This window comes from Lissotriton helveticus, chromosome 1_2 (assembly GCF_964261635.1).
Source record: "Lissotriton helveticus chromosome 1_2, aLisHel1.1, whole genome shotgun sequence".
Classification (NCBI taxonomy): domain Eukaryota; kingdom Metazoa; phylum Chordata; class Amphibia; order Caudata; family Salamandridae; genus Lissotriton; species Lissotriton helveticus.
Window position 1 is genome coordinate 173,280,229 of NC_136058.1, and position 17,518 is coordinate 173,297,746.

General features: G+C 48.4%; 1 protein-coding gene across 2 annotated transcripts in view; it reads left to right on the forward strand.

Moving 5' to 3' along the window:
- Positions 1 to 17,518, forward strand: part of TUT4 (terminal uridylyl transferase 4) — a 1,200,849-nt gene that overhangs the window by 339,409 nt on the left and 843,922 nt on the right. For both annotated transcript variants that reach the window (XM_078670586.1, XM_078670594.1), the window contains exon 11: positions 16,993 to 17,119. In XM_078670586.1, the coding sequence (XP_078526712.1) occupies positions 16,993 to 17,119 (127 nt within the window). The remainder of the gene's footprint in view (positions 1 to 16,992; positions 17,120 to 17,518) is intronic.

Sequence of the window (17,518 nt, forward strand, 5' to 3'; positions counted from 1 at the left end):
GGTCGCTTGTGGCTGACCCTCGACCTCAGGATTTTAAACTGGTTCCTCAAACAAGAAAAGCACAAGATGCTGACCCTTGAACAAGTGCTTCTTGTGCTGGAGAAGGAAGACTGAATAGTATTGATCGATTTATAGTATGTGTACTTTAACATACCTATTCTGAAATCACACAGGAAGTATCTCTGTTTTGCGGTGGGGGTCCTTCCGCATGGTCTTACTTCCGCACCATGAGTCTTCACAAAGGTGATGGCGGTGGTTGCATCGCATTTCAGAAGTTGGGGAATACCAGTATTCCCTTACCTGGATGATTGTCTGATCATAGCCAAGACTCCGGAGTTGGTGTTGCATCCTTTACAGTTGACAATGCATTTATTGTTCAACCTGGGTTTTGCTATCAACATGCCCAAATCTCAACTAGAGCCCTCTCAGCACACTGTTCCTAGGGGCAGTCCTGGACACTAAGATGAATCGAGCCTAACCGCCTCCTCCAGTGAATCTGAAAATTCAGGCTATGATTCTGATATTTCACAATAGAGCTATGGTTCCAGTCCTGATGGTCTTACGCCTGCTAGGTCTGATGCCCTCCTGCATTCTGTTGGTCACCTATGCACGCTGGCACATGAGGGTCTTCCAGTAGGACCTCCTCAGTCAGTGGTTTCAGCACAACCGGGATCTCAGAGAGTCAGTCAAGGTCTCCAGAGACACCGCAGCGGTGGGGTGTGTCGGGCACTCTGTCTCAAGGGAAGCTGTTCTAGGGTGGGGAGCTCATCTGGGGATCTGGAGATCAAAGGCCTTTGGTCTCCGGAGGAAACGTTATTACATATCAATCTTCTGGAATTGTGGGTGATGTGTCTGGCTCTCAAGGCCTTCCTCCCTTCCCTTCGCAGTCAGTCAGTTCAAGTCTTGACAGACAATACTACTGCAATGTGGTACATAAACAAACAGGGAGGAGTTGGGTCGTATCCTCTCTGCAGAGAGGCTCAGCAACTTTGGTCCTGGACCTTAGGAGCACCAGATCTGCATCATGGTAAATACCTTGGCCAGAGTTCTAAACGTGTGTGTGTGGACAGTCTCAGTCTGCACGTTTCTATCAATCACGAGTGGTATCACCATTCGGAAGTGGTGCAACACATTGCAACACCACTTCTGGATGGCTATTGGTGACCCCTAAGATAGACCTCTTTGCCACTCACGAGAACATGCACTGCCCGTCTTTCTGCAGCCTCCGGTGTCCAGTGCAGGAGTGCTGTGCCCAGCTGTTTTTAAGTGTTTTCCCCATTCACTTGATTCCTCAGGTTATAAGGAAGATTCAGGGCCTAAGTCCTATTAACAGCCCAGACTTTGCTGCGAAGAGTATGGTATATATACCTTCTTCACCTCACTCTGTGCCCTCCACTCTTGTCTCCCTTACAGGGCAGACCTCCTCTTATAGTCGTAGGAGCCGATTCTACACCCCCATCATCATAGTCTGCACCGACCTGCCTGAATATTGAATGGGGCAACCTTCGTTCTTTTTCTCTTCCTCCTGATGTGATGGATGTTATACTGTCGGGCAGAAGACACTCCACCAAGTCGGTTTATGCTGGCAGATAAGGGAATTTGTAAAGTGGTGTGAGAAAAATTGCACTGACCCTTTAAAAGCCCATTTATTTTACACTTTGCCCTGTCTCTAGCGCAGCAATATTGTGCGGCTCCAGTGGTTGAGAGGTATTTGGCTGCGCTTTCGGCATTCCTCTGCTTACTGGACCAACCTTCCCTTTTTAGGTTTCGCTCTCTATACCTATTGTCGTCGAGATGCCTCTCAAGGGAGACAGTCCGGGGCACGCGCGGCGATTCTGGTCTGTGGACGCGCACGCCCAGCACGGCGCGTGCACATCTGTTGCTCACATTCACACTCGCGGAAGCACACACACACACACACACACACACACACACACACACACACGCACGCATGCACATGCATACACGCACACACACACGCATGCACACACATGCACACACACACGCATGCACACACATGCACACACACATGCAGACACACATGCGCAGGCACACACATGCGCAAGCACACACATGCGCAGACACACACACACACACACACACACACACACAGTGGAGTCTGCGTCTATGGGAGTCCGCTCCTGCATGGCCCCCGCGGGGCCTCCCTCTCACCTGCTTCCGATAGCCGCTACTCATCGCTGTTGTTGGGGACAGTCATTTCTGGAGCGCCGGGTCCTCGGCTCCCGATGGGTGGGCGGGGGCGACGCGGCCAGGGACAGGCAGAAAAGTTCCAGCCTGCTAACTTTCTGATGTGGTGCACGGGCGGGGCAGGTCGGCGGCTGCGCAGGGTTCGTAGCCCCTGCCCTTCGGCCGCCTCCGGGGCTCCGCCCTGATAGCACGCCATTGGCTGAGCGCCCCTCAGCACTGGTTAGACTTTACAAGCGCCTCCCTCAGACAGTGCATTTACTTCAACTGGTGCAGGAACTAGTCATCAGAGCTCAGCTTGTTGTTTTTTTATCGCGGATTCCCGTCCGTCCGCCCGCCCTGACTCTTTCCTGCTCCTTTTTCACGCCGCGTTTTAGAGTGATTTGTTTCACAGCAGTTACAGAGCCTACTCCAGCTGAATGTCTTTCCCTGTCCCGACCTGCCAGTCATAGCCCTGACTCATCTGTCAGAGGGGTCATAGGGGAGAGCAGCCGGGTCCTAGCCGGGGCACATTCCCTGCAGAGACAGAGAGGCCTTCACAAATCCAGGTGGCGAAGCGAGAAAGTCAGCCAGTCATAAACATTTGTGAGGTACGGAACCCCGAGCCCCCGAGGCACCGAGGTCTGCAATCAACTGAGCGAGGTTTGGGCGAACTCTCAGCAGAAGCCTAACTCTTAAACCTTCCCAGCAGCCAGCCATTCGAAGTGCGCAGCGTCGAGGTGCACGGCTTTGAAAGTGCATTTGATGTGGAAATACTCGAGACATTAATCCCGACAACCTGATGCCTTCGGATAGAGCATTGGGACATTAATTCCAAGAAGGAAATGCCTTCAGATAGAGCAGTCGCAATCAGACGTACCAACATTTTAGGACATGGAAGTGGGAGATTTTGACATAGAAATAGGGAGAATATAATTTCCCTATTGACTTCTATTGAACAATAAGCAATTTCAGGCGGGAGATAGTTAAAAGAAAGCCATTTTTGGCTTGAAGAATCGTGAGTCTCCCGCCTAAATCGGGTCTATTGGCATGTCTGGTCGCAATGCAGTTTTGCATAATAATTGTAATGTCCCCCTGCTGTCCATCTGATGTTGTTTTTTTGTGTTACCCTCCTCCTATTCAAGACAATTTATTGAGGCGCATATGGCTGCACAGTTGGCTCTCGTCGATCATTGAATCCATTTTACCATAAACAAGTACCTGCGACGCGGCTAATGAACTTCTCTGCAGGCTATTGGATTTCACTTTTTTTTTCTTCATTATCCCGACTTTTTCTTCATTTTTCCTTTCCACAAAAAATCTTTTTTTTATGAAGTCACACATCAAATAAAAAAAAAATTCAGAACAAGTGAGGGTAGCATTTCAAAAAAGAACGAAACAGTGCAGTCACGATGCAGGCAAACGCTTGCCCTTTGGCAATAGTTACATTCCAGTGGCAACGGTGCCAGAAGTGAAACTTGTGTAAACTACCGCAGTCACTGATGTGTCAGCTTACTCCTGCTAATAAAATACTACAGTCACATGTTTCGAAACTGAAATAGTTCTAAAAAATAGACCTTTCTGATAGATACATCTGCCGTGTGGATTCCTCACCTTGTGAATATCCCCCTTGCGTCAGCAACGTTCGGAAATTTTCTTCGTAGCACGCCGACGTGGACGACGTCACAGGAGCACGGCATCGCGCGCGACTCCGTCTGACGTCACCGACCCCTTATCAGGCCCACGCCGGCGTGATGACGTCAGTTCCCTTTTTTCCGCGTCTTCGACGCTAACGGTTTTCGGGATCTTCTGCGATACTTAGTATCTAGCTGTTATTTTATTGTCACTGTTTCTCCTTTGTGACTTAATTCTTCATCAGAGGATGTCGTCGAGGAAGACCGGATTTAAACAATGTAGGTCTTGTGCCCGCATGATGTCTATCACTGACCCACATAAGGATTGTTTGTGGTGTCTTGGTTCGGATCACGACGTTAAGAACTGTAGTTCCTGTTTTAAAATGAACCCAAAGGCGCTTTGTGAGCGTGAAGCAAAGCTACTTCTCGCGAAGGTAAAAGGACAAGATACTGGAAGATCTTCGAGGTCAACGTCGAGACGCTCGAAGTCGAAGCATATGTCTCGATCGACGTCGAGATCCAGAGCGGGTTCGAGATCCAGAGCGGAGTCGAGATCCAGAGCGAAGTCGAGGTCCAGGGAGAGATCTAGGTCTGGATCCAAGTCGGCTTCGGGTCACGCTTCGAGCTCCTCGAGGAGAAAGCACAAGAGGAGGAAGCACAGTTCAAGACATCATTCAGGGAAGGAATCTTCTGATTCAAAGAAAAAGTCTCGCAAACACCATAAGGACTTTGTTTCTCCTTCTCCTGCTTTGTCAATCGAAGGTTCTCCGACTCCGGAACCGGATCCGGTATCTTTACATCCTTCGGAACATGAAGAGGAAGAAGAGGTAATTCCTCAGACTCCGGCTCCGATGGAGACTCCTGTGGACCCAGAAGGTCAGAGTGAACATGTGTCGGAACGACCTCCGTTAGAACATCCGGTAGGTTCGTACCCTCCCTTTCCTGGTCCTGGTCAGGACCCCTCGCATTTTCTCAATGCGATGTTTGGAGTGTATTCCAGAGCAATGTACCCCGCTGGAGCACCTGTTGGTCCCATGGGTCCATTATCATTCAATTTGGGCATTCCTCAGTCGTACGCCCCAGCTCCATTTATGCCTTTTATGCCGGCGCCTCTTACACCTTGGCTCGGTACGGCTCAGCCGAGGTCTTAGACTCCGCATGCGGCTTCGCCGACTCCGGATCGACCTCGTAGTTTGGATCAAGGTACCACGCCAATCCGTGGGTCTCGTCTTCCAGCTGCCCCAGCTCCTCACTCGACGTCGGAACCGGCTCCGTCGGAGTCGTTACCGGATCCGTCGACTTCGGTTCGATTGGAGTGGTCGAGACGAAGGGCTCAGCGTCTTCTTGAACAAAGGGAAGATGAAGATTCAGATGTGGAAGAAGGTGAGCTTCCTGATCATGATGATGATTTTGAAGACCTTCGTGATGCTAGTGGTCTGGAGCTCTCTCCTGAGTGGGGTCTACCTTCGGCTTCTGATGCTCCTTCTAGGGATGTGGCACCCTATCACGTTGTTATTAGGAAGGCTGCTGATCTTCTCAACTTGAAGCTGCCCACAGTTGAGTACAAGCCCAACATCCTTACTGAAGTCTTACACTCTCCCTCTTCTATTGTTGAACCTACACTGCCGTTCACTGATGCTTTGGACGGATCCAATAAAAGAGATTTGGAAGAGATCGTTGTCTGCTCCTGCGGTTTCGAGAGCTATTGCAAGGCGCTATAGGGTGGCTCCTGATGACCCTGCGTTCCTTTCTTCACACCCCTCTCCAGAAAGTCTTGTGGTGCAGGCGGCATGTTCTAACAGGGCTGCTGGCTCTTTCCCTCAAGTACCAGCGGACAAAGAATCAAAAAAATTGGATCAGTCTGCAAAGAAGACTTTCTCTTCAGGGAGCATGGCTCTTAAATCAGCTAATGCTACTTGCCTTTTAGGAAGGTATGTGCATGCGTTGATGGATTCAGTGAAGCAGTTATCACCCAAGCTTCCTGAGGAAGATAGAAAGAACTTTAATGAGGTGGTCTCTGACACTCAGGCTGCTGCACGCATGGTCATTCAGAGTGGCATGGACACTGTTGATTCTGTTGCCAGAATTATGGGCTCTTCTGTTGCGACCAGGAGGGCCGCGTGGTTAAAGTCCTCTGATTTCTCTGCGGATGTGCAGTCTACGTTGCTGGACTTACCTTTTGAAGGGACTGGCCTTTTTGGTAAAAAGGCGGTTGTAGCCTTGGAAAGGTTTAAAGATAGCCGTGCCACTGCAAGATCTTTGGGTCTCCAGATGAGAGGGTCGACAACTAGAAAGTTTAGAGGCTTTGGTAGATCCTCTTTTCGTCCCTTCAGGCAAGGCCAACAACAACAGCAGCAACAGCAGAACCCTCTATATAAGTCCTATAGAGGTAGACAGAAGGGTCGTGGACGTGGGCGTCAATTCTCCTCTTCCTCCACTTCCTCCAATAATGCCCAACCCCCACCCGCATCAGCAAAGCAGCCCTAGATTCACCATTCTGGATCATGTAGGGCCAGTAGGGGGTCGGCTTACTCATTTTCTACGAGATTGGGAATCGGTTACATCAGATCTTTGGGTTCTCAATCTCGTAGAGAATGGGTATGCACTTCCTTTTCAGGAGTTCCCTCCCAATTACCCTCCTTGCCAAGGTTATTGTTCAGAGGATCACCTGCTTCTCCTGCAGGAAGAAGTCCTGGCTCTGTTCCGAAAGGGTGCAATAGAGGTGGTTCCAGAGCAGGAGAGGGGTCAAGGGTGCTACTCCCGGTATTTCTTGATTCCCAAGAAGGATGGCAGGCTTCGGCCAATCCTGGATCTCAGGATTTTGAACCTCTATCTCAAACAGGAGAAGTTCAAAATGCTCACCCTTGCTCAGGTTCTTCTGGCGCTGATGGAAGAAGACTGGATGGTGTCGATCGACTTGCAGGATGCGTATTTTCACATCCCCATTCTGAAGTCGCACAGAAAGTAACTCCGTTTTACGGTGGGATCGCAGCACTACCAGTTTGCGGTCCTTCCGTTTGGACTTACTACTGCGCCTCGAGTTTTCACCAAGGTGATGGCAGTGGTGGCTGCGCATCTCAGAAGATCGGGGGATACCTGTGTTCCCTTATCTGGACGATTGACTGATCAAAGCGGAATCGGAGGAGAAGGTGCTCCATCATCTGCAAGAGACAACTCAGTTGTTGCACAGGTTGGGTTTTTCGATAAACGTACCCAAGTCTCACCTGGTGCCCTCCCAGCGCAACCTGTTCATAGGTGCGGTACTGGACACTACTGTATGTCGTGCATTCCCTCCACCTCAAAGGATTCACGACATACAGGAGATTATTCCTTTATTCTTCAATGGAGCGGTTGTTCCAGTCCTGAAGGTCCTTCGTCTGCTTGGTCTGATGGCTTCTTGCATTCTGTTGGTCAGTCATGCACGCTGGCACATGAGGGCACTCCAGTGGTGCCTCCGCAGGCAGTGGTATCAGCACAATGGAGATCTCAGGGAGTCAGTGAGGATCTCCAGAGAAGCTGCAGCGGATCTGTCTTGGTGGGGCGTGGAGGGCAATCTGTCTCAAGGAAAGCCTTTTCAACTGCCTCCATCAGTGGCCACAGTGATAACGGATGCATCCACTCTCGGGTGGGGTGCTCATCTGGGAGACCTGGAGGTCAAGGGCTTTTGGTCTCCAGAAGAAAGGTTGTTTCACATCAACCTTCTGGAATTGCGGGCGATACGTTTGGCGCTCAAGGCCTTCCTCCCTTCCCTTCGCGGTCGGTCGGTTCAAGTCCTGACGGACAACACGACCGCGATGTGGTACATCAACAAGCAGGGAGGAGTAGGGTCGCAGTGTCTCTGCAGAGAGGCTCTGCGTCTCTGGTCCTGGGTTCAGGACCATCAGATTTGTCTGGTGGCAAATCATCTGGCCGGGGTTCTGAACGTTCGTGCAGACAGTCTGTCGACAGCTCTCTGCCGATCACGAGTGGAGGCTTCACCCGGAGGTTGTTCACGGCATCTTTCAGATGTGGGGGACTCCTCGGCTGGATCTATTCGCCACTCGCGAGAATGCTCACTGCCCGTCATTCTGCAGTCTCCAGTATCCGTTGCAAGGAGCTTTGGGGGACGCGTTTCAATTGAGTTGGGGAAATCAACTCCTTTACGCGTTTCCTCCCATACCCTTGATTCCTCGGGTTCTGAGGAAGATTCGTCAAGACCGGGCCCAAGTAATATTGGTCGCCACGGATTGGCCAAGAAGGGTGTGGTACACGGACCTACTCCACCTCTCCTCTCACCCGCCGCTCCGTCTCCCTCACAGGGCAGACCTCCTCTCTCAGATGGAGGGGCAGGTTCTACACCCCCCACCTCCAGACATTACACCTTCATGCCTGGAGATTGAACGGGGCAACTTGAGTTCTTTTTCTCTCCCTCACGATGTGGTGGATGTCATTCTTTCTGCCAGGCGCGACACCACTAAGTCCATTTATTCCTATAGGTGGTCTAAATTTGTTTCTTGGTGCAGGGAGAGGGATGTTGACCCTTTGAAGGCTCATTTATCTGATATTTTACAATTTGCTCTTTCTCTGGCGCAGCAAGGTTTGGCTGTGTCCACGGTCAAGGGGTATCTTTCGGCCTTATCGGCGTTTCTCTGTTTGCCGGATCAGCCCTCTCTCTTTAAATCTCCGGTGGTTTTAAGATTCTTGAGGGGTCTCATAAATATGTTCCCTCCTACTCCTTTTGTTGTTCCTCATTGGGATTTGAATCTTGTGCTGACCTTCTTAATGGGTTCTCCCTTCGAACCCTTGCACAAGTGTCCATTGAGGCTTCTCTCTTTTAAAATGATCTTCCTCGTTGCAATCACCTCGGCAAGGAGGGTAAGTGAGCTTCAAGCTCTAAGTTCCAAACCCCCATTCCTGACCATTCATGCTGAAAGGATGGTTCTCAGGACCAGGGCTGCTTTTCTGCCTAAGGTGGTGACTCCTTTCCATCTTGGGCAGTCCATTACCCTTCCTACCTTCTATCCTCCCCCTCACCCGTCTAAGGAGGAAGAGAGACTGCATCGCCTGGACCCTAAGAGGGCGGTGTCTTTCTATCTGGACAGGACTAAAGACTTCCGGATGGACGACCAGCTGTTAGTTGGTTTTGCTGGCTGCAAGAAGGGCAGAGCGGTGCACAAGCGCACTCTTTCCAGGTGGATAATCCTGTGCATCAAAATCTGCTACTCCCTTGCGGGTAAGGACCCTCCTGAGGGTATTAGAGCACATTCAACTAGAGCAAAGTCTGCAACATCTGCTTTGTCTAGGGGTGTACCTGTTGAGGACATTTGCAGAGCCGCGACTTGGGCCTCTCTCCACACTTTCGCGAAGCATTACTGCTTGGATACTGAGGTGAGGAGGGACGGCCACTTCGCGCGCTCTGTTCTCCAAGATTTCCTGGTGTAGCGGAGTGGACACCCTCCTCCGGGAGTGGGGACTGCTGTGGGACTCTATTCACAAGGTGAGGAATCCACACGGCAGATGTATCTATCAGAAGAACAAGTTACTTACCTTCGGTAACGCTTTTTCTGGTAGATACAATATCTGCCTGTGGATTCCTCACATGCCCACCCGCCTCCCCGTTGTCCACTCTGCTATACCTGGTCTTTCTGTATATATTGTTTATACTATTGTATTGATTTTGTTCTAGATGTACTGTGTACATTGTATATTTGTATATTTACTATCGTTGGTCCGTCCGTGTGCCTCGAAGGCATGGAAAAAAGGGCGGAACTGACGTCATCACGCCGGCGTGGGCCTGATAAGGGGTCGGTGACGTCAGACGGAGTCGCGCGCGATGCCGTGCTCCTGTGACGTCGTCCACGTCGTCCACGTCGGCGTGCTACGAAGAAAATTTCCGAACGTTGCTGACGCAAGGGGGATATTCACAAGGTGAGGAATCCACAGGCAGATATTGTATCTACCAGAAAAAGCGTTACCGAAGGTAAGTAACTTGTTCTTTGGTCAGAAAAGCCACCGATGTTTTTAAATAACTCTGTACTGCACTTACTTCTGGCACAATGTTTAACCTTAACCAGCAGAGCTACCTTTGCATCTGGAGTTTCCGATTGCTGTTTGGTTCACATTTCTTTTTCACTTCTCAGCACGACATAATATCAATTTCAACTGCAACATGTTAAGAATCAGCAATATGTTCCTTAACGTAGTGATCACACTGCATCAATTATCCCTACAAACAAAACCCCCTCTCTTCCAGCAGGGTAGCTTTCCTAAAAACCAAGACCCCAGGTGTTCCTCGATTTTCCTCAGTGTTAGGAGCCAGACTCAATGCCCGAGGCCTTTTAACTTCGTTTTAGCCACAGATTCCATATCGATCCCAGTGGCTTCATTTCCTCTTAGAATATTGTTTTTCCTTCCGTAGTGTGACCACATGCAGGTTTCCCCCACACACCCTTTCACCCTGACACACCATTTCACCCTGACACACCCTCTCACCCTGACACACCCTCTCACCCTCACACACCCTCTCACCCTCACACACCCTCACACACCCTCTAACACCCTCACTCACCCTCACCTCCACAACCCTCACACCCCCTCACCCTCACACACCTCCTCCCCTCACACCCCCTCACTCTCACTCCCCCTCACCCTCACACCCCCTCACCCTCACACCTCCTCACCCTCACACCCCCACACCCTCACACACCCTCTCACCCTACTTCGGACCCTCACACCTCTTCACCCCCTCACACCCCCTCACCCACCCTCACACACCCTCACTCACCCTCTCACCCTTACCCCCTCACACCCCCACACACCCTCACCCCCTCACCCACCCCCTCACCCTCACACCCCCTCATCCTCACCCTCACACAGCCTCATCCTCACCCACACACCCTCACCCCCTCACCCACACCCTCACATACCCTCACCCACCCTCACCCTCACACACCCCCTCACCCTCACACCCCCTCACCCTCACACCTCCTCACCCTCACACCCTCACACACCCACACTCCCTCACCCTTACACCCTCACTTTCACACACCCCTCACCCTCACACACCCACACCCCACACACACCCTCACCCTCACCCACCCTCTCACCCTACGTCGGACCCTCACACCGCTTCATCCTCACACACCCTCACACCCTCTCACCCTCACGCCCTCACTCATCCTCACACACCCTCACTCACCCTCACACCCTTACCCCCTCACACCCCCTCACCCTCACACCCCCTCACACACCCTCACCCTCCCTCACCCTCACACACCCCCACACCCCCTCACACCCCACACCTCCTCACACCCCCACACCTCCTCACACACCCACACCCCCTCACCCTTACACCCTCACACCCCTCACACCCACTCACCCTCACACCCCCTCACCCTCACACCCCCTCACCCTCACACCACCTCACCCTCACACCCCCTCACCCTCACCCTCACACCCCCTCACCCTCACACCCCCTCACCCTCACACCCCCTCACCCTCACACCCCCTCACCCTCACACCCCCTCACCCTCACACCCCCTCACCCTCACACCCCCTCACCCTTACAACCCCTCACCCTTACCCTCACACACCCTTACCTCACACACCCTTACCCTCACACACCCTCACCCTCACACACCCTCACCCTCACCCTCCCTCACCCTCCCTCACCCTCCCTCACCCACCCTCACCCACCCTCACCCACCCTCACCCACCCTCACCCACCCTCACCCACCCTCACCCACCCTCACTCACCCTCACTCACCCTCACTCACCCTCACACACCCTCACACACCCTCACCCTCACACACCCTCACACACCCTCACACACCCTCACACACCCTCTCACCCTCACACACCCTCTCACCCTCACACACCCTCTCACCCTCACACACCCTCTCACCCTCACACACCCTCTCACCCTCACACACCCTCTCACCCTCACACACCCTCTCACCCTCACACACCCTCTCACCCTCACCCTCACACACCCTCTCACCCTCACACACCCTCTCACCCTCACACACCCTCTCACCCTCCCACACCCTCTCACCCTCACACACCCTCTCAACCTCATTCACCCCCTCACCCACCCTCACACTGCCTCACCCTTACACCTTCACTCTCACACTCTCACAACCCCACACCCTCCCCCTCACACATCATCACACCACCTCACCCCTCATACCCTCGCACGCCTCATACCCTCGCACCCCTCATACCCTTGCACCCCACACCCTCGCAACCCACACCCTTGCAACCCTCACTCTCACCCTCACACCCCCTCACCCCCTCACACCCTCACACACCCTCAGCCTCACACACCCTCACCCCAAACCCTCACACCACCTCACCCTCACCCCCCCTCACCCTCACCCCCCTCACCCTCACACCCCCTCACCCTCACCCCCCTCACCCTCACACCCCCTCACTCACCCTCACTTACTCACACACCCCCTCACTCTCACACCCCCTCACCCTCACACACCCTCACTCCCCTCACCCCCTCACCCTCACACCCCCTCACCCCCTCACACACCCTCACTTACCCTCACACCCTCACCCTCACACCCTCACCCTCACACACCCTCACCCCCTCACACACCCTCACCCACCCTCACTCCCCTCACACACCATCACCCCCTCACACCCTCACTCACCCTCACACCCTCACCCTCACACACCCTGACCCTCACACCCCCTGACCCTCACACCCCCTGACCCTCACACCCCCTGACCCTCACACCCCCTGACCCTCACACCCCCTGACCCTCACACCCCCTGACCCTCACACACCCTCACACCCCCTCACCCCCTCTCAACCCCTCACCCTCTCTCAACCCCTCACCCTCACACCCCCTCACTCACCCTCACACACACTCACACACCCTCACCAGCATAGCATAACAAAACACAGCACAGCATAGCATAACAAAAAAAGCATAGGATAGCAAAACATAGCATATCATAACAAAACAAAGCATAGGATAGCAAAACAAAACCTAGCATAACAAAGCATAGCATAGCAAAACACAACACAACACAACATAGCATAGCATAACAAAACACAGCATAGCACAACAAAACAGCATAACAAAACAAAGAATAGCATAACATAACATAGTATAACAAAACATAGCATAGCATAACAAAACCGAGCAGAACAAAACATAGCATAACATAACAAAACATAGCATACATAACAAAATATAGCATTGCAAAGCATAGCAAAACATAGCGTAGCATAACAAAACACAACATAGCATAGCATAACAAAACAAAGCTTAGCATATCAAAACATAGCATAACAAAACGTAGCATAGCATAACAAAACGTAGCATAGCATAACAAAACGTAGCATAGCATAACAAAACGTAGCATAGCATAACAAAACAAAGCATAGGATAGCAAAACTAAACATAGCATAGTATAACAAAACAACAAAGAATAGGATAGCAAAACAAAACATAGCATAACGTAACAAAACATAGCATAACAAAACCTAGCATAACAAAACACAACAACACATAGCATAACAAAACATAGCAAAACACAAAACATAGCATAGCTTAACAAAACACAACAAAACATAGTATAACAAAACATATAATAGCATAGCAAAACATAGTACACCAAACACAACAAAACATAGCATAGCATAACAAAACATAGCATAGCAAAACAAAGCATAGCATAATAAAACACAACAAAACAGCATAGCATAACAAAACATTGCATAGCATAATAAAGCATAGGATAGCAAAATATAGCATAGCATAACAAAACAAAACATAGGATAGCAAAAATAAACATAGCATAGCATACAGCATCACTCCGCACCACCACAGCATCACTCAGGAGCACCACAACATCACTATGCGCTACCACAGCATCACTGAACGCCACAGCATCACTTGTTCGCCATCGCAACATCACTCGGCGCCACCACAGCATCAATCTGTGCAACCATGCAACAACACCTGGTTCAAATATATTTTCTCAATGTTTCAAGCTTTATTACAAACGTAACAAAAAGATGTTAATATTTCACTTCTGTTCTTGGATTTTCGGCACAATAAAATACATTGAACATATTCTTCACAAAAGTTATTTACAAAACTTTAAGCTATTGCCATTATAAATGACAATAACTTTTATTTAAGTATTCATTATTGAAAAAAATTAAAAGCCATTGTTATTTGTAATATCAATACATGTAAGTCACGTAAATACAACACATGTTGCATTACAAATGCTATACGTGTCACATTTGCGAAAGTTATAACTATTGGCATTGTAAATGACAAAGCTATTAATTTCGCTATTTTCAAAAACAAAACATAAATAAAAAATTTGTCATTTACAATACCAATAGCTCAGACTTTCCTAATGCGAGACCTATTGCATTGCAAATCCTTCTTACACCTCCTATAGTGTTAAGGTTTATTAAGGGACTTACTAACAAGCTCCCTCCCACTCTGTTTATCATGCCTGAGTGGGATCTTAATTTGGTGTAAACCTTTTTTATGGGTGTTCCGTTTGAGCCTCTACATAGTTGTCCCTTAAGGTTACTTACTTTCAAAACAATTTTTTTAGTTGCCATCTTCACGACTTTATATGCAGAGAAAGTGGTATTGAGAACTAGGGCTGCTTTCCTGCCAAAGGTGGTTACTCCCTTCCACTTGGTCCGGTTTATCACCCTTCCTACTTTATATCCTCCCCCCCCCCTCATCCAGTTAAAGAGGAAGAAAGGCTTTATTTTTTGGACTCTAAGAGCTGTGAACTTCTATGTGAACAGAACTCGTTATCTCCAACTGTTTGTTGGCTATGTGGGCAAGATGGAAGGAAAAGCAGTGCTTAAGAGGTCATCTTCGAAATTGATTATCCTAGGCATCAAGATCTGCTACACCATGGCTAACAAGGAACTACCTGAAGGTATTAGAGCTCATTATACTAGAGCTAAGCCTTCTACTTCTGCTTTGGCTAGAGGTGTCCCTATGGTTCACATTTGCAAAGTGGCGACTTGAGCTTCCCTTCTCACTTTTGCGAAGCACTATTGTTTAGACTCTGAAGTGAGGAGGGACGGTCCATTTGTCCATTCATTGTTACAGGACTTTTTGGTATAAACAGATAGGCACCCAACTCAGAGTGCGGGAGTGCTTGGGGGTTCTGTTCAAAAGGTGAGGAATCCACAGGTAGATATATCCATCAGAAGAACAAGTTATTTACATTCAGTAACACTTTTTCTGGTGCATACAATATCTACCTGTGGATTCCTCACTTACCCACCCACCTCCCAGTTGCTCGTCTGCTTATGCAAAAAACAAAGCTGTTTATATAGTATGTATTTTATTTACATGTACGAATGTGTGTATATATATATATATATATATATATATATGTTTTTGTGTTATATATACACACACACAGCCTTTTATTGGAGATCTTTCAGATGCTCTTGCATGGGCGCTGTTGGTTTCACCTGTTCGCCTCGACGGCACAAACATTGGGTGGAAATTGTTGTCAGCATGCCGATGAGGGCTTCTCATGGCTTCGATGAGGCCACAGTTAGTCGTGTGTGGAGACGTGGCGTTGTAATGTCTTCATCTACGTGAGAGAGCTGTAAAGAAATGTTTCCCTGGAATGCTGGTGCATTGGAATATTCAAAAGGTGACGAATCCACCGGTAGATACATGCATCCACCAGAAAAAGCGTTACCGAAGGTAAGTAACATATTCTTTTGATCAGATTCTCTTCTATAGCATCATTTGAGAGGTTCGCATTCTCATCCATTCTGGCAGTGGGATGGTTCCAAAGGTGGAGAGATGTTCACATTCTTTAATTTCTGTTCCCAAGAAGGAGGGCATGCTGTGAGCAAAGATTTCTCTCAGGCTCTTCCACAATTTTGAAATGGAACATGTTCAAAATCATCTAATTTGCACAAGTGATGCAGGCCTTCATTTAACAGGCTCGGGTGCTCTTCCTTAGCCTGCAAAGCAGCACCTTTCTTATCCTTCTTCTCAACACTCCGAGGTATTACCTCCAGTTTGTGGTGGGAAAGGAAATCTTTCAATTTGCAATTCTTCAATTCTTCACCAAGTTCTTGGCCTTTCACTTTAACTTTACACTCCCCTCCAGAGATGTGGTGGATACTGCTTTGTAAACAAGGCATAGCATATGAATCTTTTTACCAGTTTCAAACTGAAAAAAAGATACTTACAACAGTGGGTTTGCAGCCACCTAGCCCTTCTTTCCCCATCCAAATAGGGGGAAAAGTTGTTTAGGACTTCCTCTTGATTGGTGAACTAATTGGTAGAGTTGTTAGTCTATTCTTCCCCTATGCTTTGATATTCAACCAGAAAGCCGACCTCCAAAAAACATTCAGCTGCAGATAGCTATGACATTTGTATTGGAAAGGAGGTTAACTATCTACACTGGTATCTGTTCAACATTATTTCTTTCAGTTCGGGTCTGGTCAATGTGATATTTTGATAATTTCTTGCAAGCCCTAGCACAGGAACACAATGTTTGAGTGTACCACTACAAAACTCACTATTCTAATTTGTGTATTGAGCTGTTTATCTGTTTTATATGACACTTCCAGTTTGGGATCTTAATGTTTTAGCATTTTTTGTTCACAAAACCTTTGAACTTCTACGACCTGTTGGCTTATAATGAATCCTTTGGAAGACAGCTTTTGGGTGGTAGTTAATTTATCTCAGGGAGTTGCAGCCTTTTCTGTCTCACAACCTTTATATTCTGCCAGCAGGGCATGTTTCATTTTGTCCAAATCCTTGATGTGCGAAAGATTATTGCATTTTATCTGGAGTGCACAAAGGACCATGATACCCAACAATACTCTTTAAAATTGCTTAAAAAATGAAAAACCAAGTTATTTTGATTGAATCTTCATGATTGTTCCAGATTCTCCTTGCCCACAGGAAGCAATGTAAGTGTTATGAATATGATTCGCACATACATTAAGGAAACTGTTACGGTGAAATAATTTACCTATACGTTTACATTTGTGGGATTAACAATTTATCAAGTTGTGCATACCAATGAGAAACTTTACTCATGGTTAGAAGTAAGACTCTTTTTATTTTATTTGTTATGTTCATCTTATACTTCATGAATATTACCAATGATTGTATTTTTTTGTTCTCAAGCTGTTGTTGTTTCCTTGATTCAACAGTGGTCTAATGTGTAAAGTTAGTGCTGGCAACGATGTGGCATGCCTTACAACTGATCTGCTTGCTGCTCTTGGAAAATTGGAACCCTCCCTTATCCCACTGGTGTTAGCTTTCCGGTACTGGGCCAGGGTAAGTATTCAAATAAAGTAAAACATTTTGATTTTTCTTTCCTCTGACTTGTTCTGCCTCTTGGATGTGGGTTCATTTGAGAATGTGGTTTGAAGCAGTGTTACTCACACTTATAAATAAATTATTTCTATCTTTTCACACTCTTAAATTATGGTAAAATGTTACATGAAAAAAGAGATAGATAAATTGGAAAACTTCACGATTGACTGTCAAAGAGAAATACATGTAAATAAAAGCATACAGTAACCCCATAAATGAATGGTGTCTGTTTGAATTGTGTATAAAGGTAGTGACTGAAACTTCAGCTCCAATACAATTAGATCCAAATCTGTTCATATACATGTATATATATATATATATGTGTGCGTGTGTGTGTGTGTATATATATATATATGTATG